At 43.3% G+C, this 25,722-nt stretch overlaps 1 protein-coding gene across 3 annotated transcripts in view; it reads right to left on the bottom strand.

Annotated features, from left to right (window-relative positions):
• BRCA2 (BRCA2 DNA repair associated) overlaps window positions 1-25,722 on the bottom strand; it is a 90,859-nt gene that overhangs the window by 37,097 nt on the left and 28,040 nt on the right. For all 3 annotated transcript variants that reach the window (XM_068267050.1, XM_068267048.1, XM_068267049.1), the window contains 7 exons: window positions 20,857-20,942; window positions 20,733-20,773; window positions 17,034-17,139; window positions 15,493-15,548; window positions 14,161-14,278; window positions 8,274-9,410; window positions 136-5,277 (listed from right to left, as the gene is read on the bottom strand). In XM_068267050.1, the coding sequence (XP_068123151.1) occupies window positions 136-5,277; window positions 8,274-9,410; window positions 14,161-14,278; window positions 15,493-15,548; window positions 17,034-17,139; window positions 20,733-20,773; window positions 20,857-20,942 (6,686 nt within the window). The remainder of the gene's footprint in view (window positions 1-135; window positions 5,278-8,273; window positions 9,411-14,160; window positions 14,279-15,492; window positions 15,549-17,033; window positions 17,140-20,732; window positions 20,774-20,856; window positions 20,943-25,722) is intronic.

Below are 25,722 nucleotides of genomic sequence, written 5' to 3'. Positions count from 1 at the left end.
AAGAAAGTTTGGCAACACAAAGAAAGAGTTGGTAGGATAACTGATGGCAACAACATTGTTAACGACGACATTGTTTGTATTAAAAATTGGTAAATATGCCACAATTCAAAGCAAACAGAAATATAGGTTACATACCATGACAAGCTCTATCATCGGGCCTTTGTCTTTTTCCATTCCTAAGGTTTGAAGGCTTGCTGACCATTTCGTCTGTCCTTATATCAGCATCAGTCAGATCTTCATCTTCCATGAAGGCTTTTGCACTCTCTACAGCTTCAATTTCAATGTAATTTTCAGGTGTCTGAGATGATGTGATAAAAGGAGCAGACTGCATCTTGCCCGACACTCCTGCATTGTGAAAGGGGGTGGAATGTCTAAGCATTGGGTGCTGGGCAGCACAAGAGCTTTCAAAAGACACATTGTCTGAAGTATTACTTTCTACACTTCTTGTATGGTTATCCTGCAAGTTGTTATATTTATTATTTGACACTGCAGTCTGTTTCATAGCAGATGGATTATGCGTCGTCCCATTCTTATTCACCTTAGGATTATATGGAGAATTCCACTTTTGATGATCCTCTACAGGTCCAGCATCTGCGGACTCTTCAAACAAGCCCTTAACTTTCTGTAGGGCAGCTTCTGAAACAGTAACATTCTTGCCACTTGCCATGCTGAATCCTGATGAATTTGTAGTTACCGTAGGTACACAGTGTCTTTCAGTGTTTGAAGTTGCCGGCCCTATTGCCTTTTTTGGTACTACATTTTCTCTGGGCACAGAAGACAAAGCATTATCTAAAATGTCTTCAGGTCTTTCCTCATGTAAAGAACATTTATCTATTTCTGAGAACATTTCCCGAGCTTTCTTCAAAGCATCTTCTGATAAAGTGACAGCTTTACCACCAGCAGTGCTGAAAGATGGCATCCCAGGCTTGGACATGCTTCCAGCCGTTTTATCTTCAGAAAATGGACGGTAACCAGTCTCTTGTTTTTTAGAGGACTCCAACAAGTGTAGATGTTCTTCAACACCACCTATACTTTTACATTCAGCTACTCTATCGGGATATTGCACATCATCAGTAGAGGAAAACAGAAGCTTGGCTTTTTGCAAAGCATCATGTGAAACTGCTACAGTTTTTCCACTTGCTGTGCTGAAACCTGGAGGTGGAAAGGTGAGGTCCAATTTTGTCATTGCTGGTCGAGCCGGTGAAGTTATATTCTCCATGCTGCTACGACCCTGGACGTTTAACTTGGCATCTCCTTCGTCTAATTCAGCAAACACCTCCCGAGCTTTCTTCAAAGCATCGTCTGATAAAGTGACTGCTTTACCACCGGCAGTGCTGAAAAATGGTATCTCGGGCTTAGACACGCTTCCTGCTGTTTTACCTTCAGAAAATGTACGGTTACCAGTCTCCTGTTTCATAGATGACTCCATGTGTAGATGTTCTTCAACACCAACTCTACTTTTACATTCAGCAACTCTGTCGGGATATTGTACATCATCAGTGGAGGAAAACAGCAGCTTGGCTTTTTGTAAAGCATCATGAGATACTGCTACAGTTTTTCCACTTGCTGTGCTGAAACCTGGAGGTGGAAGAGCTGGTGAAGGTATATTCTCCATGCTGCTACCACCCTGGATGTTTAACTTGGGATCACCTTCATCTAATTCAGCAAACATCTCCCGAGCTTTCTTCAAAGCTTTATCTGATAAAGTGACAGCTTTACCACCAGCAGTGCTGAAAAAGGACATCCCAGGCTTGAACGTGTTACCAACTTGTACTTTGCACATGCTTCCTGATGCTTTACCTTCAGAAAATAGACAGTTATCAATCTCCTGATTTATAGATGGCATAAAAGTAACATTTTCTGTACAGGCTGACTGACATGCATCAGGCTCTGACGTGTGTAGATGTTCTTCAACACCAGCTCTATTTTTATGTTCAACTACTCCATCGGGATATTGAACATCATCAGTGCAGGAAAACAGCAACTTGGCTTTTTGCAAAGCGTCATGAGATATTGCTACAGCCTTTCCACTTGCTGTGCTGAAACCTGGAGGTGGAAGAGTGAGGTCCAATTTAGTCATTATTGGTAAAGCCGGTGAAGATATGTTCTCCATGTTGCCGCCACTCTGGATGTTTAACTTGGTATTTCCTTTATCTAATTCAGCAAACATTTCCTGAGCTTTTAAGGCTTCCTCTGCCACATGAACGGGCTTACCACCCGCAGTGCTAAACAATGATGTTGTTGGAGTAGGTGTGTTCTCCTGTAGTAAAGGCTTCACGTTGGCCTTTGCTGGTATGGAAAAGGAATGAGTGTTGGTTTCCCCAAGACATGGCTGTGGTTGCTGAACGTTTGATTGCAGCAACATGCCCGAGAAACCCTGATCCATGCCTATTTTCAGACTTCCTATCCCAGATGTAGCCGGAGTTGAATGAAACTCGTGTTCCACATTACTACTGTCAGTGTCCGCAAACAGCAATCTTGCTTTTTGCAGAGAATCACTGGAGACTGCAACAGTTTTTCCACTTGCTGTACTAAAGCCAAGTGGGGGTAAATTGGTTGTCCCTTGTGCATGCTCTACTGAAAACACAGCAACTCCACAATCCCGTTTCCCCTTATTCGTTTTAGCTGGTTTAGAACCTTCTTCATCTTTCACTGGCTTAGACTGAAAATCCTGAAACCCATCAACTTCGGAAAATACCATTCTTGCTTTTTGTAGACAATCATGAGAGATGGCTACAGACTTCCCACTAGCTGTACTGAAGCCTAAAGGAGGAACATCAGTAAAAGGTTCTGTTTCCTGTAAACAAACACTTTGTACTTTTTTTACATTGTAATTCAGTGACCCGATGTTGGTCTTCATTTCTTTGGGAAGACCGACAACATTTTCACAGACCGTTTCCAGCTGTTGGTTGTCTATATCAGAAAACATCTGTTGAGCTTTCTTCAATGATTCATCAGAAAGCTGAACAGGTTTACCACCTGCAGTGCTAAACTTCACCATGTTTGCTGCAGGAATATTTTTCTTAGTCATGTCAACATTTTCAGCTTTAACTTTACCAGAAATAATCTCAGACATCGGACTTTGTTTGAGGAGAGAATCGTGAACATCCACAGCTGTACTAAATTCAACTACAGATTGCTCCACAGTCAGACCGGGCATTACCTTTCTATCTTCACTTGGATTTAACATTTTTGTAGTATCTTCAGTAGGCAGACTAGGTTGTCCACTTCTAATAGCAATGTCTTTTGGATCTAATATATCATTAAACAAGTTTTTTGCCTTTGCTAAAGATGTGTTAACATTTATGACTTTGCCTTTTGCAGTTAAAAAAACAGCTGGACGTGAAGTAAATGAAAGACTTCCACTAGATGAAACGTTAAAATTCTGTTCACAATCTGCTTTAGAAAATCCAACTTCACTAGCAGTAGATGCATCTTCAGTTATCAAGCTAGTCTTTAAAGTCACATTTTCTGTGTTTGACACACGGTTTCCTTTCTTGTTTGAACATTCACTGATAGAAGCATTTTCCTCAAATTTCAAAGAGGGCTCTTCCATTTCAGGGCCTTTACTGTGTGGCTCTTTACCATTATTTTGATTAGTACTGCAATATTTTGGATTTTGAAGAACGGGGATTGATGAAGAATTTGTTTGCAAAGACCATTTATCTAAATTATTTGAAGAGCACTTTACTGGAAACGTGACATCTTCTAGATCACCAAAGCGTTCAATAGCTTTGATCATATCTTCATCACTAATGTTAATGGATTTACCACTTGCTAAGCTAAAGCCACCAAAGTGATTCTTACACTCTTTAGAAGTGTTTGCTGAGATCAAAACAACACCAGAATCGCCTGTAGTTGCTCCAGTTGTGTTCTGGTCACTTTCAGATTTGACATTTTCCACACTATCTGCCCCAGCAGCAAAGCTGTCGTTGAAGTCAACATCCTTCCAAACATCAGAATTATTGAGATTCTGAGATTCACCAATGCCATATTCTGTAGTCTGCAGGTTTTCTTTGTCTAACGTCACAACACTTGTCTTCCTCAACTGTGTAAAGTCAAACTGACTATCTACATTTTCCAGGATAGAAGACAGCTCAATGACTTCAGCTTTCTGACTTTCGGTCAACATCTCACAAACACGAGGCTGTTTCTCAATAAATAACATTGGCATTTTCTTGTGGGAGATCTCATCATTGCGGCAATTTGTGTGGCATGAAAATGAAAGATTACTTTGGTCATGCTTCATCGTAGATCTAGTGTCTATGAAAGACTGTGCATTTGATATTACAACATCTACATTTTGGTTTTGTTCCTTTGTTTCTTCTGAAGAGTCTTTCCTCAGAGTACCCAACACGTTTTCATCTATTCCCCTTGATACTTTCTCCTTGCAAGGCATTAGTTTAACTTTTGGTTTAGCAAAAGTGGTTGGTACGAAGCTGGTGTCTTTGCCACCTATGTTTTCGCCACCTTCCTCAAGATCTTTGAAAAGGAGTCTTCCTTTAGTTATTTTACTCTCTGTGACTATTATTTCCTTGTGGGCTGCCGTTCTGAATCCTCTGAATGTAGATGCTGAATCATCAGGATCCTTTAGATAGCTGGTGACATCTCCAGGCCGAGGCATAGGTTGAAATACAAGAGGCGCTTGATCTTCATCTCTGAACAAAAGCTCTGCCTTCTTTAGATTGTCTTCTGAAATATGAATTTGCTTGTCAGATGCGGTTTTAAAACCGCCAAAGGATTGAAGGTTTGCATTACACAAAGGTGCATCAAGTGATTTAGTACTAGCTTTAAAATCTCTACAGACAGGAAGAATGTCAATGCAAGTGTTACTCTGTTCTGAGCAAATAGATGCACTAATTTTGTGGTTTTCTAATAGTTCCCTCTGGTTACTCATGTCTAGGATAGGTTGTTTGGTTTCAGTTGATGTAGGTTCACTTGTTTCCACAGGGTTTCCCTTGGGAACTTCCTTCCTGAAACACATACTGGATTCCTGTAAGGATCTCCTAACAAGATCCCCAGCTTTAGTGGTGGCCTTCCTCTGTATATGCGATTCAGTTTTAGTGGTTGTTGCTATGGTAGGAGCAGCTGCTTCCAGACAGAAGATTTCACCAGATGCTGGTAGTTCTGAGTCTGCAAGGTCCATGCTTAGTGAACATTCCTTCGTTTCTTGTAGATCCACATTGTTAGTCTTCAAACACCCAGGACCTTCTTTAGCAGCCAGCTGCTCATCTGCTTGGACAGGTTTATATACTGCTTTCAATGAATTAGACGTTTCTAAAAAAAAGAAAATAATATTCACAAATTAATTCAATTAATAAAATACTACAATGCAAACATTTAACAATGTTGATTATATAGACAAAAATTCTAGATGGCTGGAGGCTGAACTTTAGGAAAGTTTAGAACAAAAACTGGCTTATTGGTATTTTTGAATTATTAAGCACATTTTAACTACAGCAAAAAGTATGTAATTACCGGTCGGAGGGTGGGAGCACTGCGAGTCAATCATGCCCTGCTGAACTGCACAGTGTTGTACTTCTAACAGACGCTTGCTTACAAAATGGGATGGAAGCATAATGACATAGTGCGAGTGTTGCTACGGTATTGTTTGCCCTCCTGGTCAGTTGAGCGCAAAGTGAGCCAAATGACAGCTTCCCTTGCTGCCGCTGAAATTCCAGGTGGCGTTAAAGTGGATCCGAGATGAACTTTTACTCATTGCATAATTGTGTTCCTTTCCTATTGTTTATAGGGAATTTCTCAAGCCAAATACTTTTTTGTTTTTGTTTTAATACTCTAATTCCCTATAAACTAAACAAGCCCCGCCCACAGTTTTTCAGAGAGCCTTGGCAGTAGCAAGGGCTCATGGGAGCTCAGTCTGGGCAGGAGGAGGGGGAGGTATTACTAGCCAGATATTTCAGAGGCAGAGGGGAGAAGGGAGGAGGAGGGGGGGGGGGGGGGAATTAGGTTTTTTTTCACAGTCTGAGTGCTGATGGTGCAGATAAGCCTGCCTCTGTGTAATGTTTACAAACAACATGGCTGCTGTCATTGTATCACAGGAAGAAATAACCATATTCTATTAAAGCTGTTTGCAGCTAGATTTGCTGTTTAAACTATCTTTACATAAGATTCATAGGCAAGTTATACTGGTTATAGTTACAGTAGTTTTTCATCTCGGATCAGCTTTAAATACTATTCCCCCTCCAAGTCTTTGCAACTCTGTGGGAGAAGCAATTCAGGGTCCGGATGCGCCGCTATAGACGTAATAACATTATGTCTATAGCAGCGCCCAGGTCAGACGAGGGTGGCAGTGAGCACACACCGAAATGACCCGCTTTGTACTAGAATACTGTGGGGCACACTTATATCATAACTCGCGGTACAATGCTGTTGGGAGTAACGGTAATACTGTCCAGCATCTTCATACACCGTACCATTCCAGTGCCTGGTCCCCCCATGTCTTCAGAGTGCGAGTGTGGACGAGCCTGACCGTAAAGTGTATACACGAGTATGACGTCGCAGGCCTAGTAGAACCACTGCACTCATGCACACAGTAAAAACTTGAGCACGACTGCACAGGGTCTAATAGGTTTAGAGGGACCCGGCGCTGAAATGGTACAGTGTTTGACAATATCCAGACGCATCTCACTACTGAGTTATCTTTTTTTTCATAGGAATTCAGGATAACAATATGTCTGGAATTCAACTTTAAATATGTCGGTCTGGCCATTTGTAAAATGAGCTTGAAGTGGAATTCATCCCTGGGTACAAAACTAACTTGAAGGGAGAGAACCAGTTCACCTCTCCAATAAAGGCTCCAGCAAGAGGGTCCCTGTCCCTATTCTCTACTCTGCAGGTCCGAACACACACACAGCCTTATCTGGACTTAAAGGGGAACTGAAGAGAGAGGTATATGGAGGCTGTCATGTTTATTTCCTTTTAATCAATACCAGTTGCCTGGCAGCCCTGCTGGTCTATTTCTCTGCAGTAGTATCTGATTAAAACCAGAAACAAGCATGCAGCTAGTCTTGTCAGATCAGACTTATAAGTCTGAACCACTGAAACACCTGATCTGCTGCATGCTTGTTCAGGGGCTATGGCTAATAGTATTAGAGGCAGAGGATCAGCAGGGCTGCCAGGCAACTGGTATTGTCTAAAAGGAAATAAACATGACACCCTCATATACCTCTCTCTTCAGTTCCCCTTTAATGCATCAAGTCCAGATAAGGGATTTAGCTTTCCCTGACTGGTCCACTCTCCTCATTTCTTCTGGCCAGACATGGTGGAGTTGATGGCCTTTCAGATACTGGGATACTTGTTGCACATCCACAGCAATGGGGGAAGTATGGAGACCTGCAGATTAAAGCAGAACGGGAACCTAACATACTCGTCCTACACAACAGACTTAGCATTCCTTCCTTCCTTCAGATCCGACCCAGCATTCCCTTTCTTAACATCCCACCCAGTATTCCTCCCGCCCCCCACACACACTTCCTTTAGATTCCTCCTAGCATCCCCTTCCTTCAGATCCCACCCCAGCTTACCCCACTTCCTTCAGAGCTCACCCCAGCAGCATCCAATTCCTTCGGAGCTCACCCCAGCAGCATCCTCTTCCATCAGAGTTCACACCAGCATCATCCCCTTCCTTCAGAGCTCACCCCAGCAGCATCCCCTTCCTTCAGAGCTCACCCCAGCAGCATCCAATTCCTTCAGAGCTCACCCCAGCAACATCCCCTTCCTTCAGAGATCACCCCAGCAACATCCAATTCCTTCAGAGCTCACCGCAGCATCATCCCTTTCCTTTCAGAGCTCACCCCACAATCCCCTTCCTTCAGATCTCACCCACTAGCTCTCTACCTTTACATCTCACTCACCTACCCTACTTCCTTCAGATCTCACCCACCTCCTCTCTTCCTTCAGACCCTAGCCACCATCCCCCCCTACCTTCAGTACCTACCCCACCATCCCCCCACATACCTTTAGATCCCACCCAGCCTGACGCAGTATGAAACTAAAGGAAACATTGTGCTGTGTTCCCGACTTCTTCCTCCCTAATTTTGGTGATAGCTCCCCTATTAATTGCAGCCAACAAAAAGCATTTGGCATGGAACCTTCTATAAAAATATCTTGAGCAACAGAGTAGTCTTAATAAACAGTCCTCAAACTCAGTCACTAGTGGCTAGCCTATCCAGGAAAAGAAAGCCCACATTAGTACTCATTTATATACTGCTATCCATATCAATAAAATGTAGGAATAAATGGACAAAACCTGCCTTGATTCCCTTCAGTTTTGGCATCATTTATTTCTGGTATTTTGTTGGCGTCACTGATTAAATCTCTAGCTGGTCCGTTTTTCATATCATTTAAGTAATACAGAAATTTTGAAGGTCTTTTCAATGTAGAAAGAATGGATTTAGTACTGCGATTAGACGTCTGAGGCATTTTCTCATTCATTTCAGGAAGAACTGACTGTTTCACAAGTCTCCAACCCCGATCCTCTGAAGTAATTTGTTCTGTATATGTAGTATTTGTAGTGTTGTGACTGAGGCCCACAGTAGACATAACTTCAGCATTTTGTGGATGTAGTGTGTCAGAAGAGTCTCTATCCAGAACATGGGTTTTGGCTACTTCCTGAATTCGAGGTGGACCATGGGGTGGACTGCATTTTCCAGGGTCTTGGTGTGGTGAATAATTTGACATTAAAGGATCCATCTCCCTTTCGCTTGCAAATATCCCATTATCTGTGCCTGTGGGCACTTGGTCATCTAATTGTGTAGCATTTAGCTCACGTAGGGTTAATGGAGACCACTGATATGATGAAGGTATAGAAGAAGTGTCCTGATTCAGAGCAGGACCCCCAGCATCGGGTGCACTGCATTTGCCAGGGTCTCGGTGTGGTGAATCATTTGACATTATAGGATCCCTCTCCCTTTCGCTTGCAAATATCGCATAATCTGTGCCTGTGGACACTTGGCCATCTAACTGTGTAACATTTAGCTCAGGCAGGGTTAATGGAGACCACTGATAGGATGAAGGTATAGAAGAAGTGTCCTGATTCAGAGCAGGATTTCTTCCCAATTCAGAATTCTCATCCTTACTCTGGTTCCTAATGCCAAGATCATTCTCCGAAGGGATGAATGCACTCTGGCCATCAGTAGATTCCAGAACTACACTACTTTCCACTCTATTTCTTCTTTTAGCTCGACTGTCCACTTTCACTTTTCTCAGTGCAAGAGGTTTATTACTGGTAAAAAATATGGATAAGATGTCATCCATGCCCTCATGAACATTTTCAGCCATTCGGAAAGCTTCTTCATCCTTCACAGCATCTAACAGAGGTTGCATCTTCACAGAATTAGAAGGGACTGTATCGCTGTCTATCTTACTAGGCTCAGGATGGCTCGGATCACCTGCAGCATAGCAAACAAAAAGATGTAAGGTCAATTGTCTCAGCACAGGATATACAGCAACAGTATTTACAATGACATCTCTATAAAGTATCAAGATAACTGTTGTATTTGGAACAGTTAAAGAGGAACTGTAAGGTTCTAAACTACTCACCATCTGTGTGTAGATCACACCCACTTTATAGGGGAAAACCAGGTATTACTTTGCATTGAATCAAGATTACTTTGTCCCCCCCCCCCCTTTAAGATGCCAGCCCCGCCCACCAGATGACGTTTATCCGCGACTGTATATTAAATAGCCCTTGTCCGCATTGCCTTATAGGTAGTGACATTTGGAAAGGTCACAAAAATCTCTTACCGTGTTAGGGAACAAAAAAAAGCCGAGGTCAGTGTCAGACTGCCCGAGCTGCCTGTGTGAGAATCAGCTTATAAATTCCTCCTGCACATGCGGAGCAGGAGAGAGAAGCTTTGAGGAGAACCTTTCAGCGGCACAGCGTCAACTGCTCCGTGTTCCATGCTGCCAGTGCTAAACGTGAATCCTCCCACACTGCATTTGGCATTTTTTACAGCACCTCTCTGGCAGCGTAAGGAGATTTATTGGCTGCTTTTCCTCATCTGTACACTTAAATCACTCTCATATACAAGTTTCAATCCTTTCTCCTTACAATTCCTCTTTAATGTTTTGTTTAGAATGGTTAAAGGGACTCAGCTGGATTAAATAAAACTTTTTATACATATCCGGGGCTCCCTCCAGTCCCATATGCACGGATCACTCCCATGCCGCCGTCCCCAGTCTTTGCAGCTCTGATACCGGGTCCACGCACAGCCGTCAGTCGGGATAGACTACGCAAGTAAAGCGTGTCTTCTACGTATCTCTCCAGCGGCTGCTTCACTTGTGTCAAACTGGCTCTGACTGACAGGAGTGTGGTGACCCGTTATTGGAGCTGCGGGAAGACTGAGCACGGCAGTGTGGGAGTGATCCGCGAGTATGGGGCTGGAGGAAGCCTCAGGTATGTATAAAAAGTTTTATTTAGAACAGCTCTGGTACACTTTAAATTCTCCGGTGTAGACTGGTCCCGACTGACGGAAGTGCGGGGACCCGGTATCGGAGCTGCAAGCAGAGGAGGACGGCGGCGGCATAGGAGCGATCACAGCGTATGGGGCTGGAGGAAGCCTGAGGTATGTATAAAACGTTTCCTTCAGTTCAGCTCGGAGTCCCTTAAATATGTGAAAAGGTGTGACATACATACATACATACGCATACATATATACACACACATACATATATATTCTAATCATATATATATATCTTCTAATAAACTACAATGGAGTTTAGTTGTTTCTAAAAAACTTTTTTTGTTCCTCAAACAGGGGATTACACATTCATTGATTAAACTTGTTTCCTTAAAAGGAAATTAAAAGTGTAAAAAAGTGCATAGGTTAATTTACCTGGGGCTTCTTCCAGCCCCCTGCAGTCATCCTGGTCCCTCGCCATCACTCCGTGTTGCTCCCTTCGGCCACTGGGACCGCCCGAAAGCTATATGCCCAGCTTCGAGCCATGCGCGCCTCGATTATGCTCCCATGGCCGGGTTCTGCGCTTGCGCAGTTTGAAAGAATTGCATCTTCCCATGCGCCAAACATTCCCACCCAACCACGGGAGCGTGTAGGAGGCACGCATGCATCAGCACAGTCAGTACGTTTTTGGAGGAGCCCAGCTGCTGCACAGATGAGATCAGAACGACAAGGAGGGACCAGAAAGATTACAGGGGGCTAGAAGAAGCCCAAGGTAAATTAAACTGTGTACTTTTCCCCCACTTAAATAAAATAAATATGAATCAGAAAATTGCAGAAATATAATGTTCTCTTGAACTAGATCTCACCAACAGGATGGTGCAGTGGCGTAGTATGCTTGAAATGGTTTTAATCCAGAGTTTAAGGACGCTATCTTCAAATATTTTGTATTTTTGTATGTTCTCCATGTGTTTACTCCTAATACTCTGGTTTCCTCCCACAACCAAGTTCACTGGTTAATCCTAAAATTGGCCTACAGACTGTGATAGGGACACAATATTATAGCCTAGTACACATGCCTCAGCCAAGAATCCATCATGTACAGGTGTCCCCTGCAGTCTGCCACAGTTGCTTAAAGGGACACTTAAGCCAGAAAAAAAAAAAAGTTTTACTCACCTGGGGCTTCTACCAGCCCCCTGCAGCAGTCCTGTGCTCTCGCAGCCACTCACTAATCCTCTGGTCCCCCGCTGCCAGCTAGTTTCATTTTTGCCGACAGGCCCGTCAGGACTGGCCACGCGTAGCTTTCTCCTCATTCCCGACTGTAATTAGCGCTATTGCGTCCCGCAACGCGTACAAAAATACGCGTTGCCGCTATCTACGCGCAATAGTGCTAATTACAGTCGGGAATGCAAAGAAAGCTATGCGTGGCCTAGGCCTGAACGATTATCGTTTTTAGACCGAAATCGCGATCACGGAAATGACGATTCCGTGATCGCGAACGTGTCGATTTCTCACGATTGCCCCTCCTGCTGTGCAGCAGTGTACCATTTCAGGCCGGCAGTCTATCTCCCGCTTGCCGCTCCGTAGTGGCGACTTAGCGGCTCTCACTATCTCCTTCCTTGCGGCCACCTCCACCACCTACGTCATCACCCTCCACCTTGCCAAGCACGTCATTGGCTGGGAGGGCGGGCGGCCGCAGCAGGCTCACTCTCTTTCGCTCCGCCCAGCCTAATACTTCAACAGCTGAGCGGGTGGCAAACTCCGCCCACAGGCTCTCGCTCTGTTTCCCTCCGCCTAGCCTAGCGTGTTATCAGCTGGGCGGGTGGCAGTACTGTCAGGCAAGAGTTTGTACATCAGTTAGATCACGCTGACACCCTGTATGTGCCTCATCCACTCTGTGTGTATGCAAGATGATGTGTGCTGGGCAGTGGGCACTGTGCATTTGAGCTGAGGTGACAGTGCTGGACTGTGTATACAGTATAGTATATCACATGCATACACAGAGTATGCACACAGAGTATGCATTATATATATATATATATATATATATATTTTGTGGTTCTGTTGTGTTAGGGCCTGCCGCCTGTAGTCTTGCGGCAATCACGTTGTGATCACGTGTTCCCTAGTCTCCACCTTTTTTCCTCTAGTCTCTCACCTTAAATTCACATAATGCAGTAAGGTTTACAAACATGACAGACAATGACATTATACTACCAATTTGATAGTATGATGTTCTTTTCTGTCACTGCATGTTTGTAAATGTTACTGTGTACATTGTGAATTTAGTGCTAAAGCTGGATTTGAAGAAAATCGTGAATAGAATCGAAATCGCAATTTTTGACAGAAATCGTGCGATTCAATCTTTTCCTAAAATCGTTCAGGCCTAGCGTGGCCAGTCCTGACGGGTCTGTCGGCAAAAACGAAACTAGCTGGCAGCGGGGGACCAGAGGATTAGTGAGTGGCTGCGAGGGCACAGGACTGCTGCAGGGGGCTGGTAGAAGCCCCAGGTGAGTAAAACGCATTTTTTTTTCTGGCTTAAGTGTCCCTTTAAAGGAAACAGGAATTGAAAATAAACTGATGAGAAACAATTGTATCTATATTTCTTCTCCTAAAATGACTTAAGATATGCCACAGTTTTATTTTAAATTTAAAACTTCAGCCCGCAGGTGTTTTCACCTCTAGGACAGAAGCCATTTTCCCGCCAGCGCTCCTTCCATTCATTCGCCAATAACTTTATCACTACTCACAACATGTAAATGATCTATAGCTTGTTTTTTTCGCCACCAATTAGGCTTTCTTTAGGTGGTACATTTGGTTAAAAATTATTTTATCCTAAATGCATTTTAATGGAATAATAAGAAATAAATGGAAAAAAAAATGCATTATATCTCAGTTTTAGGCGATTATAGTTTTAAAATAAAACGTTCGACTGTGCATAAACCCACACATTTTATCTGCCCATTTGTCCCGGTTATTGTAACGGTTAAAATATTTCCCTAGTATAATGTATGCCGCCAATATTTTATTTGGAAATAAAGGTTTTTATTGAATGTGTATTTTTTAAAACTTTAAGAAATTTATTTCTACTTTAAAATTTAACTTTTTGGCCACTAGGTGGCACTAAGCACTTTCCTGGAAGATACCAGGAAGTGTGAGATTCCTAATCAGTGACCGTTACACTGTAGTTCGACCTGGACAGAAACTGTCTCTTGCATACTTGAATATTAACTATTTCGGGCAAAGAAAGACAAAAAGGAACGTAGCCTAGGTATTTGTTTGCTTGGTACTGTACATAAAAATGTTTATCTCATCATGTCACATCACCTCATGTATGCTTTAAAGATCCAGCATGGTGGATATTTAAGCAATAATCTGTGGCCGGACCATTTTTCCTTCTTACCGTGCCCATGGAAGCTGCACTATTCTTCCCTGCACCGCCATCCCTCCCTCCCAGAAACAGAACTGTTCCCTTGAGTTCAGTCTGTACAGCACTGAGGCCCAGCAGTGTCAACCACAGGATTGAGCTCCATCTTAGCAGGCACAAATTAAGCGTGTTTACGTACCCCAAGACTATAGAGGATATTAGATTGTGAGCTTCTCTGAGGGACAGTTAGCTATACGACAGTGTTCTGTAAAGCACTGCAAAGAGGTCAGTCCTATATAAATATATTAATAATTAGCTTTTGTTCTTTATAGTTCTGGTATGGTTCACCATTTGCAAATCTGGAAACTTGTAACATACCCAAGCTCTCAGTAGCCTTTACACAGCGGTCAGTTTCAAGGTCTACGTCAGATGGTGGAGCAGTGGTGGGATTTGTTTCTACATCTTTACGAAGCTCAGAAAAAAGACTCCGTACGATCTGTCAAGAATGACTGGAGTTAGGTTTATCAACATCATAGTGAGAAAAGATAACAATGACAAATCATTCAATACTACCAAAATACAGAAAAACACATTTCTTTACACTTTGAAGATCTTAGTATGTGTGCCTGAGTATTGCATTATGTTCACTGCACTCAACTTTGAAGCACAGAATCAGTGAACTCAAAGGTGGACATACATCTCAACTTGATGGCCGATCGACCATCTGCTTCAACAGTAAAGTGCAGGTTAATTTGCTTTACTGTATGCATTTTTACTTTGTTCAGTACTTTGTATTAAATATTTTTCTGTAAATGCTTTTGGAAACAAGCAGACCCAGGAGCACCAATCTTAGGAAAAATGGATTCGATGTGTACCTTGGTCCCACCCTTGTACTATGGGGTCACAGTAGTCAATCTCCACAAAGGACCAACACCACACTGAAATATTATAGCTCTAATAAATTTAACATATCATGCAATGAAGCAACGACAGACTGCTGTTTCGGCCATAACTGGCCTCTGTCAAGTTGCACAGAAGCAACTTGACAAAGGCTAGTTATGGCCGAAACAGCAGTCTGTCGTTGCTTCACTGCATGATATAAATGCTTTTGAGTTGTAGAACGAATCATCTGAAAATCCATTAATTCTCAATACTTTGGATTACAGGCATTTTTCTGTTACAAATTATGCTCACAAACTAAGGTTTTGCCGTATAGAAATTTCTACAAAGTCGACACATTAGTTGAATTGAAACAAGCCAAGTGTTTTTATTTTTTTTTCTAACTCAAGTCCCTTTCAAACAAATGGCTGAACAGCGTGCTTGTTGTACAGTTCAGTCAGATGTGCTGGGGAACAAGTGTCATCCCGATACTGTGTAATGCAAATGAATGGTAGGGTGTCAGTGGTTGACACATGGGGCAGTTACTGCGGCATGCGACATCTTGGGGGCAGCAGCCCCCAGCTCAGATGTTTATGCACAGGATGAACACCACCCCACTTCCTGTGCTGAATGTCTGAAGCTGTTGGCAGGCAGCTGGCAGATCCCCAGGAACAGTTGACAGATGTTGGAATGCGCCAAGAGCACGCTGCTCGTGGGAAAGAGGCCGAGACACTGAGAAAGGATGTGTGGTAAAGCAGGTCTTTGGCTGCAACTAAGATGGACCTGGTATAATCATTGCTGAAAATCACATACAGAAGTCATTGAACTTACCACTGCATCTTTGTTGTCAAAGGTCTTTATTCTAGAAGGCTCATCATTTCCCTGGGCTTACAACAGACAATGAGAAAGAGGAAAATAAAGATAAAAAACCTACAAAATGATGTGCAAGAAGAGAATACATATGATTCATGTGACATGGTATAGTTTTGAATGCTCCATTCTATAACTCAGCAAACCACTTATTGCCTTATTTCTATTACTCTAGATAAGTTATTTCCAACTGGGGTTCCGCTCAACTCTAGGGTACCGCGAGAACCCTCCAGGGGTTCCATGTCAATTTGACACTTCACACAACAGTCCCTCTTTCCCCATTTCTGCATCCATCTGCAGCAGCGGCGGAGGGATTCCTTCATTCTGCTACGAGTGATGTGGCGGATGGATCTGTAAAGCAGCCGCATCACCCAAAGCCAGGTCTATAGTTCCGTCACGCACAGGACTTCAAAAAGGATCCCAGCTTCAAGGAGGAAAGGATATCTGATGGTAAGTATGATTTTTCTTTCACACGGACACCAATGATTTTATTGGAAATATGGCCACACAAACAAGAGGTGGTGGTGGTGGGGGGGGGGAATTGGGAAACAGCAGCCACACAGCTGCACAAACAGAGAACATAGAGGCCTCACAAATGGGGGACACAGCAGCCACACAGACTGGGGACATAGCAGCCACACAAATTGGATATAGCAGCATAGAGATGGGGGAGGGAGGGGGCTGCCTGTCTTATGTCGGAGCAAAGGCTGCAGCTCTTCTCATTTCTGCCGGTCCAAGCATGCATCCACTAAGTTGTGAGCACACAGGCGGAAGCCACTTAGTGCATATCTATGTCGAGGTACTATGCCCATAAAATTGCATCAGGGGACAGCAAGACATGCAGAATATAGGTGAGCTAGTCAGCACTAGCCCTGAAAGTATTTTTTTTTTCCTTGCACCACTTCTAGACCCTAAAATAATCATACCACCAGGGAGGTTAAGACCGGTACCCATGAGGTGATTTTTGCAGCGATTTTTACCACGATCTTGCAGCTCGAGTACATTTACATGATTAGAGGAGCGATCTCGTCGAGGTGTGGATATTACAACAGTCACAGTGGATCACCTTGTATAGATCCTTGGCGACTCCCGCGCAAAGTGCAGCAATCATTTGAACTCTTGTTTACGCCCGTCGTGTGCCGTCACACGCACCAGCAGTAGGAAGATGGATTAGGGAATGCTCGTTCGTTAGGTCGCATTGCCCTGGGTTCCTCCATCCATCTCCAGGTGAGTATGTATCTTAAGACATTATTTTCCATATTGTAGGTACATGAAGCCTCCACGAGCCTGCCTTTTACAAGTATATCAGATCAGATCATTTAAAGATCATGGGCTGCCTTCATTAGCCTGGCGGAGGCCGCCTGAGTTTAGCCGGCTGCAACAGCCCTGCCACGAGGGGCAGCTAGATGTTAATTTGCCACAAAGGACAAAATAGAACAATGATAAAAATTCCCCCTCAGTACTTTTTACTCAAACTTTTACAGATGACTTTTTTTACTCACCAATGATCACTGTAGGAGAGGGGGGTGTTGCTAGAGAGCTTGACCAGGACATCTCAGGATCCGTTTCTGCACCAAGACTTTCCATAATATATTTTGCTTTTGTGCTCTTAAGAGAGTCAACCAAATAAATAAATTAACAGGTTTGTCCTGAGTACATTTCACTACATAGGAAATACTGTGGCACATGTAGTGGAGTTAGACTGAAACATGAAGCCTGGAGCACCAGTAACAGTTTGTCAAGGTGGTCGTTCAGTAGTCTCAACTGAGTCTGTAGCACGTGGGCAGAATCTGTGCAAGTGTCCCTGAGGTTACGCCGAATTAAACAGCAGTGATGCTTGAGACCATTGTTCCTCTCCTAACCTCACGTTACTGGCCTGGAGCCATGGGAGGTGTTAGTACAGAGTTCCTACACCACATAACCCACTGAATCTGTGTACATAGCTTCAGATTTAGGTATGAGGTCTAATGCCTGGAAGAACATCCTGGTATTTGCTGTTCCACAGGAGTAGAAGAGTCAATGGTAGAAACTGGCACTAGCTCATATATGTCCCCCCCATTAAGGTACGGAGTAATTGGCTTTCAACTACATAGTCATTTCATACGCGGGTTTGCCACATGCCGCTACTGCTGATATAATCTACTGGCTCTATTTGCACTAATTGTGAATTCTACCTAGAGTGACATATACCCAACGAGCTCCATTTGCTAATACTGAACATCTTTGTATTGACCTGGCCAGTGATATTTTGGCTATAGCGCCTGTCCTCTGCCAATCCAGTTTTTGCAAATGTTTCTCTCTCTGCAGGAGAGTTGAGTGTAGGAGGTGACTATATGGGCTTGTAGCACACTTATATTTGTTTTATCATCATTTTGTACGTATTCTTCCCTTTTAGAATAAACTGATTGCATTTTACACCGATTTGCTGTTTATTGGTACAGAAGCGCACCTCAGACACCCAGTTTCTAGTATATACACCTTTAGTGTGAGGAATAGAATCTGAGGTTGCAACTGTATCAATTTTAAGTTCATATTATTCACAATCAAAGCGTTACACTTTTGCGAATTCTAGGTTTTTTAGCCTATATTTTTTTAACTACTTACCAACCTCCTACCCTACATAGGCTATCTTTCCGCATGCGGAAATGCTTAAAAACAGCTGACTTTACCGAACACTCGGCAAAGTCAGCATTCATAAAGGCTCTTTCCGCATGAAAAAAATGACACTACCGAGCAGAGTGATAAATCACCGCCTTGTGTGGTGATTATCGGAACAAATGTAGCAAAATGTTAATTCATAAAGATCACGGCAAGCGGTGTGAGGTCGGGAAGTACCGCTCCCTCTGCTGTGGCGATACCAATGTAAGTGAATGGAGACACACAGACCTCCCAGGCAGCTGCAGCAGAGCGGAACACGGTGAAATGTATCAACTCTGCAGCTTCCGTGTCTCCGCCTGCCTACCGCCAGCCTAGTTCGGGGAATCTCCGCACTGCTACCGCACATGGATACATTTCTATGAATGCCCACCCAGAAGTCTAAAATACCGGCAGCGGTGTTTTCCCGCATTGATTCCCCTTACCGACAGCTCCTTTATGAATGATAGCCAAACTGGCAAAGTCCTACATACCTAACAACCATTCTACCAACTGGCAATGTCATGGTGGTTTGGGAAGAAAAATAGTGCACCCACAGTGCGAAGCATTCCAAAAGGTGTACTTTTTTCCCCAATAAGTAAAATGAGCATAAAAAAATGTACACTGTGTTTACCCAACTTGTCATTTGTATTATGCTAATTTAATATGCTATCAGAAACCAAAAAATAAAAATCACTTAGTTCTGTTAATATGCAATTCCTTTTTTCCACTCCCATTGACTTGGGGCCCGTTTCCACTAGAGAGAATCTGCATGCGTTTCCTGCATGCAGATTCACATAGACAATACAATTGGATGGGACTGTTTCCACTTGTCAGGATTTCTGAGCGGTTTTCTGTGCAGAAAAAAATCTGCACGGCAGAGCCATCAGAATTCGCATACCGCTATGCGATTCGCATACAATGTATTTAATAGGAAATTCGCATGCGGTTTTGGTGTGAGAATTTTCATGCGAATTCGCATACGATTTCGCACAGAAACAATGGAAAAGCACACAGGCACTGCCATGGTTAAATTCGCATACATAGTCATCCATGCGAAATCGTATGCAAATTCGCATGAAAATTCACATACAACTGCATGCGAAATTCGCATCCACATGCAATTTTTTTTCCGCGGCTATTCCCACTGCAAAGGTGGAAACGGGCCCTTAACCTAAATCTTATTGCAGAAAAAAAAAAATGAAGCAGCGACAGGATTTGGAGTCGCATCTTAATATCATAGATTGTAAGCCTTTGGGCAGGGTCGTCCTGCTTTTGTGTCCTACCTGATCATGCACCTCCATTACTGTGAACCCATGCTATGCATCTGAGTGAACCTAACTTGCCTAATCTCCATGCTCCATCCAGTGACTAAGCATTACCTATGTACTCATACTGTGCTGCCTGATCTGGTCTTTCTTGTATTCCTGTATTGTCATATTGCTGTTTGTCACCCCTAAATATTGTCTGTAATCTAAACTAATGTCCAGCACTGCGTAATATGTTGGCGCTTTATAAATACAATAAATAATAATAATAATAATAGGGGCTTCCCTAGAGCCCAGCGGTCCCCCCAGCAAAACCGAGCCGCTTGCGACTCCCTGGCAATCCCCTCCAACCACCCTGTGTTCCGCCCCCCCCCCCCAAAGCTAGCAGAGCTTGGTAGCAGTAGTCGCATGCATTACCTCTTCACTGATCTCTTCATAGTGTAACTCCTGGATATGCAGGGACAGGAGCTGCAAGGCGTTACACAGTACGGCTGTAGAGAAGTGTAGAGGACGCATCACCAGCTCCACTGACAGGTAATGTATGCCACCGCCACACTCTGCATTTCACCCGGCCCCCTTAGCCTATGTGGGCTATTGTTACACCCCTGGCATAGCGGTCGAATGTAATGACGCACTGTGATAGTGTAATGGTTAAGGGCTCTGCCTCTGACATGGGAGACCAGGGTTCGAATCTCAGCTCTGCCTGTTCAGTAAGCCAGCACCTATTCAGCAGAAGACCTTAGGCAAGTCTCCCCAACACTGCTATTGCCTAGAGAGCGCACCCTAGTGGCTGCAGCTCTGGCGCTTTGAGTCCGCCAGGAGAAAAGTGTGATATAAGTGTTTGTCTTTGATTTCTAATATTCCGGCAGTGGCGGTGTGATCAGCCGAGCATTGTGAACACCAGGAACATGTGCAGTGGTATAAAGGCCCCAACACAGCTGGAGGTGTAACTACACCTATTGTCATTGAGAGGATACACTAACTTATGGCATCAGTGCTAAATGATTGCCCTCTGGTCAATAATGCATTTTACATCCCTAAATGGTACTTCTCTTCACATGTAATATTTGGCACCTATTTGCAAACAGTAAATGATCACCATTGATTAAAAATTTACAAGAATAAAAAAAAAAAACTTATACAAATGTTAAATACAAAAAAAAAAAAAAAAAAATAACTCCTGAAGATGGCAATGCATCGAAATAAAAAACCTAAAATGCTTCTATGGCTGGTACACAGCAAAAATAACACAAGCTGAAAGTAGAGAAAGCGAATAAAGAATAAGGCGTATAAACTTACCCTGACCAGCTTTGGTGTGCAAAACAGACTATCACAAAAATCTGAAAGGCATAAGAATGATTACACCCAGCAAAATTATCTTGGCTTTTATTACGGTATCAAAACAACAAGCATATTAACTTACCTTTCTCTCCATCTCTTTGGGGTGACCAGACTGTGGACCTTTTAGCCCAAGGAGGAGTCTTAAACATCTCCTTTATAATGTCAGGGCTGAAAACATGAGAATAACTATCAGAAATGAAGAGATGCTAGACCAGGGTCACTATATGCAACTGTTGTATAAGACTCGCTGTATGAGAAGGGCCAAAAACATCATCAAGGACAACACTCACCCTGGAAATGCCTTGTTTGAGCTCCTTCCATCAGGTAAACATTTTAGATCATGTCAAATAGAAAAGGTTGGTGTGGCACTTCCCCTTTAAGGGATATTGTCCAGCACGTGAAAAATTGAAAACTGGTGGCCAAATATCCTGCAACAGAATGCACTCATTCCCACTACTTGCATTGGATGTGTGCTCCGGTTGTAATGTGTGAGAAGAAAGTAGAGCAAACTGATGTCATAGAGAACAGAAAGCGTGCATCTTCCATCCAGCCATTCGGCTTATTGCAAATCAATATCTACAATTGTGGTACAGTGAATGATACAATCCGTATATATAGCTACATTGATTGTAGTTTTCTGTGCAGTCTGGTTACATGCAGAAGTGGGAGTGAGGGACAAACATGGGCCTAGCAAAGGCCGTTTCGCGTCCTACAGGACGCTTGGTCACGCTGCGTCCCTCACTCCCACCTCTGCATGTAACCAAACTGCACAGAAAACTACAATCAAGGTAGATATAAAGCAGAAAACCGAGAGCCCAATATAGTGTAGTAAGTATTGGAATAGAGGAGAAATAGTGAATCCTAAGTATTATACTCACAAACCAGGGTTACCGCTAAGGCAACCACTGTAGAGGCAGGTGGGGAGTTTAGGCCTGTCCCCACTCAGGACTAAGATGTCGCACTCTGTGGATAGAAGAAGAGGGTGTACCACCCTTCCACCATGGGTGGACATCTTAATTTGTAAAGACGTACAGAGGCGCCAAAAGTATACAATGCGCTAAAAATGTTTAAAAAGTTCAGGAGGAGTGGTGGTGGACCAGCCACTCCAAAACAGACACGATGCTGTAAATTGAGGTAGTAAAATTATTTACATACTCCTAGAAACAACTGGCAGCGCGTTTCGCAGGCATAGTCCCACTTCTTCAGGCAAAAAAACAACAGGAGTATCGCACTGAAATTGACAGAGATAAGAAGCAAAATCAGATCGCTGTGTGTGGCATTATTGTAACATATACGTGTGGTTGTGTAGTGAAAGTTTAGACTCGCAGGTGATAATAAACCTCTCCGGTTCTTCCCTTAACTAACATGGTTGAATCAAAACCGGATATACAGGCACGCCGGTGCACACTGGATGGAAAAGCCCAACCAGCATTTTACATAACACGCGCGGGGATTCCGTCCCCCGCACATGCGCAAACAGTTCTAGGGGTGCAACGTTATCGTTGCACCGCCCACTACTCCCGCCCCATCCAAGTGATGCAACATTATCGTCACACTCCTCGCTGCTTAACTGGGCGATCCCCGCCCACAGGTCTCCCATTGGTCACATGAGAGTTAGTACCCACACCCATTCCATCACTGCCCCAGCCCCATTGACGTCACTGATTGAATCATTGGTACTTTTCTCACTTATATAACACGCTGAATTAGACACACCAGCACAGAGGTGCCAAGCTGATATTGGACCCCTAGCTGGTAAGAGTCACTTTTCTTTAACTGACCCTTCTATCTGCACAAATTTGTACCTACTACCCTATATTTACACTACACACCATTTCTTGTTATTCCCAATAGTCCTGTATTATTAGTCCTGACCTCACTCTCCCCTAGCAATACTCAACACTCCTTTATCCTTATCCTCTCCACCACTGTGCACAATTGTGCCGTGGATTGTCTCTCTATATACATATATGCACATACAGGTTTTATATAGTTGCATGTATATGTGTGTATATTTATACATGTTTACTAAATATGCTTTGTCACCAATTGTTAATAATTATGGTCGTAGAGCACAATGTCAAATGTATACCTTTATTTGCAATTGTTCATATATTATCTCTTTATATGCAAATTACCACACAGCAAGTATCTCCACGTGTAGTCGTTGAAGGGTATGTGAGATCCATTTTGTCTGCCCATCTAGTTACACGGCATCCATTTTGTCTCTTCATTCATTTGTGTTAGTTAAATGGTCTATATTCAATGTCTAATATACATGGTTTAATACTAGTTTTATTCTCAGACTCTGTGGAAATTCCCCTCTTGATGTTTTGACTTTCAGTGGCCTATGTTTTGATATCTAGCAGCATAAAATGTCATGACGCCCTAAACGTCCCAAACCGCAGAATGTATTTTAGTTTTGTTTATTATAAACATGCTCATTTATCATGAATACTCTCTGCTAATGAGCAATTAGTAGAAAGTTGTCTTTTCCTTAAATATAGCACCTGGTCTACAGGAAATATACTACCATATATGTATGCTTATACTTGTATAACCATTTTGCACTTGCGCAGTAGAATCATGGTTACCTAATTTTGGCTATATAAACCCTGTGTCCATTAAAGCTTTCAGACAATTCTTTGATACTCCTTGTGTGTGCGTGTCATTTCTACAAAGAGTTGTCTCCAGATGCATCTGCCACTCTTGGGTGAACCACGGTGACTATGTCTGGGTGACTGGTAGAGGTCCAATTCCTTTCAGCTGGTGCATTGGCCGGGAATAGAGCATACAGCCCTCGGTAAGTAACGGGCTATTATCCTCCTTTAAGGGTACCCTAATACTTCCGAGACTTCTGTAGCTTCTATCCTGAATTTGGGTTTGGTGATACTGAAAGGTAGTCTCTGTCCTTTGGCAGGACAAACTATAGAAGTAGAACAGGCTTTTGGCAAGTCTGGTTCAGTGAGTCTGATCAACTCACAAGTGATAGATTTCTTTGGGGAAGAAATCATAGAGACTTAAGGGGCATATTGCATATAAGGGGTCACGTGGTTCGCCTTGTGTTTTCACTCTTTGCTTTTCTTACTATCGCGTAGAGTTATAAGTTTTATCTGTTGTGTGGAAATTCAAGCGCAGCCTACTAACAGGTACGGGTGGTCTGCCTCCACTGTATGTTATTGTTAGTCCGCATCCAATCACGCACAGATACTTCTCCAACTGTACAGACTTAAAACGGTTCAAAGTCTGTGCCACGTTTTGGCGACTCTCTCACTAGCGTCCTAGTGAGGTAAGAGGGGCACTGTGGCCATTGTCAGTTGACCTATTACCACCCGGTATAGGCTTGGAGTAGTCATCTGATACATATCACTCTACACCCTATTTAACCATATTCTACCTCCAAAGAATCCAGAACGGCTCAAAAGCTTTATTATAGAGTCCAATACAATCTAGTCAGACTAATGGGTCAGAACAGTTCTAAACCACCTCCCCCTCCCAATATAGGTGAGACATGTAAAGATTATGTAGCTAGAGTTTGTGGGACAGATTACTATCTGATTAACCCATGGGTGGATAATTTGGCAGGATGGACAGAATCCATGAAGAGTGTAGAGCCCTTCCCCCGTGATGGAGGAAATAGTACATTTCATATAGATATGGTCAAAGGACTATGTCTTGGAGATACTTCAGCCTGGCCCTACTATCCACCAGATCCTCAATGGGATATGAAGTACATGAGGTCAGGAGGGGAAAACTGGCTCACATATGCCCCATACTGGTTTCACAGGGAGAATAAAAAGATGAAGAGACAGGCTCCAGAAAACCCTTCTCACTATAAGAATAAGCATAAATTAGAGAAGGAATTGGTGGTACACTGGCCGGGGCCACCCCCTTACTCAGGTTCATCCATCCCTCAGATTTACCCATCTCTTTCCAAAGATGACCTTGATTTATTAGCAGGTTACACTGCAACTACAGCCACTGCACCTCCTCCTTCTCTTGCACCTCCCAGCCCTGACATGCCACCCGTCAATCAACCACCACAGGGTATTCAAGTTGATAGTCAAGACACAGAAGCAGGAGCTGTAGGTGGGGCCCCTGAGACCACTAAAACCAGTACTCCCTCCAAATCCCTAAAGGTGACTTTGGTAAAAGACACCACCCCTATGGAAACCCGTCAAGGCAAAGCTTATCAACAATATAAAGTGAAACAGGGACAGAAACTAGAAGGGGAACAGGCACAGCTGGATGAGGACCATGTTGATACAGCCCTGTTACAACTACCCTTTTTCACAGTGGGTGATACACTCCTCAAGAAACCCATAGAACTAGAGGATATTAACAGAATTGTCAAACACTGCCCTAAACCCACTGTGGCCCCAATAGGTACCTATCATTATCTGCAGCGTGCCTGTAAAGGTCGGTGTTTTACACAAGAGGACATGCGTTTGATTATAGATGGAATAATGGGAACAAACTCCTCATGGAATTGGGAACAGGTCAAGTCCATTAGTGTCATTGAAGCTCCCACCACCACTGCTACTGCTTATGCCCTAAACACACAGAATGGGTTAGACACCATGTGGGCAGAGATAAAGACAGAATTGGAGAGATGTTTTAAGGCTAGATCATCCCTTCCTGTAGCCATGGCCTGTAAACAAAAACCAGGGGAGACTGTAGTGGAGTTCTGGAAAAGATTCAACGAGGTGTGGACACAGGAGGCAGGGATGGAAGCACAGGGTAATACACACCACCTTCTTATCCAGACATTTCTGAATAACTTGAAGTCCAGCCTTCAATTAACAGTAAAACAGCAGATTTCAGAATGGCCATCTCTAGATAAGAAGACCTTTCAAACCAAATTATTGGAAAAAGACGCAGCAGGTTGCTTTGAGCTACCCAAGCCTAAAGAGGCTAAAGAGGCCCATTTCCAGGCCCATTTCCAGGA

The sequence above is a fragment of the Hyperolius riggenbachi genome, chromosome 2 (assembly GCF_040937935.1).
Source record: "Hyperolius riggenbachi isolate aHypRig1 chromosome 2, aHypRig1.pri, whole genome shotgun sequence".
Taxonomy (NCBI): Eukaryota; Metazoa; Chordata; class Amphibia; order Anura; family Hyperoliidae; genus Hyperolius; species Hyperolius riggenbachi.
Note: the sequence above shows the minus strand (reverse complement) of the source record. Positions and strands in the feature narration are given on the sequence as shown.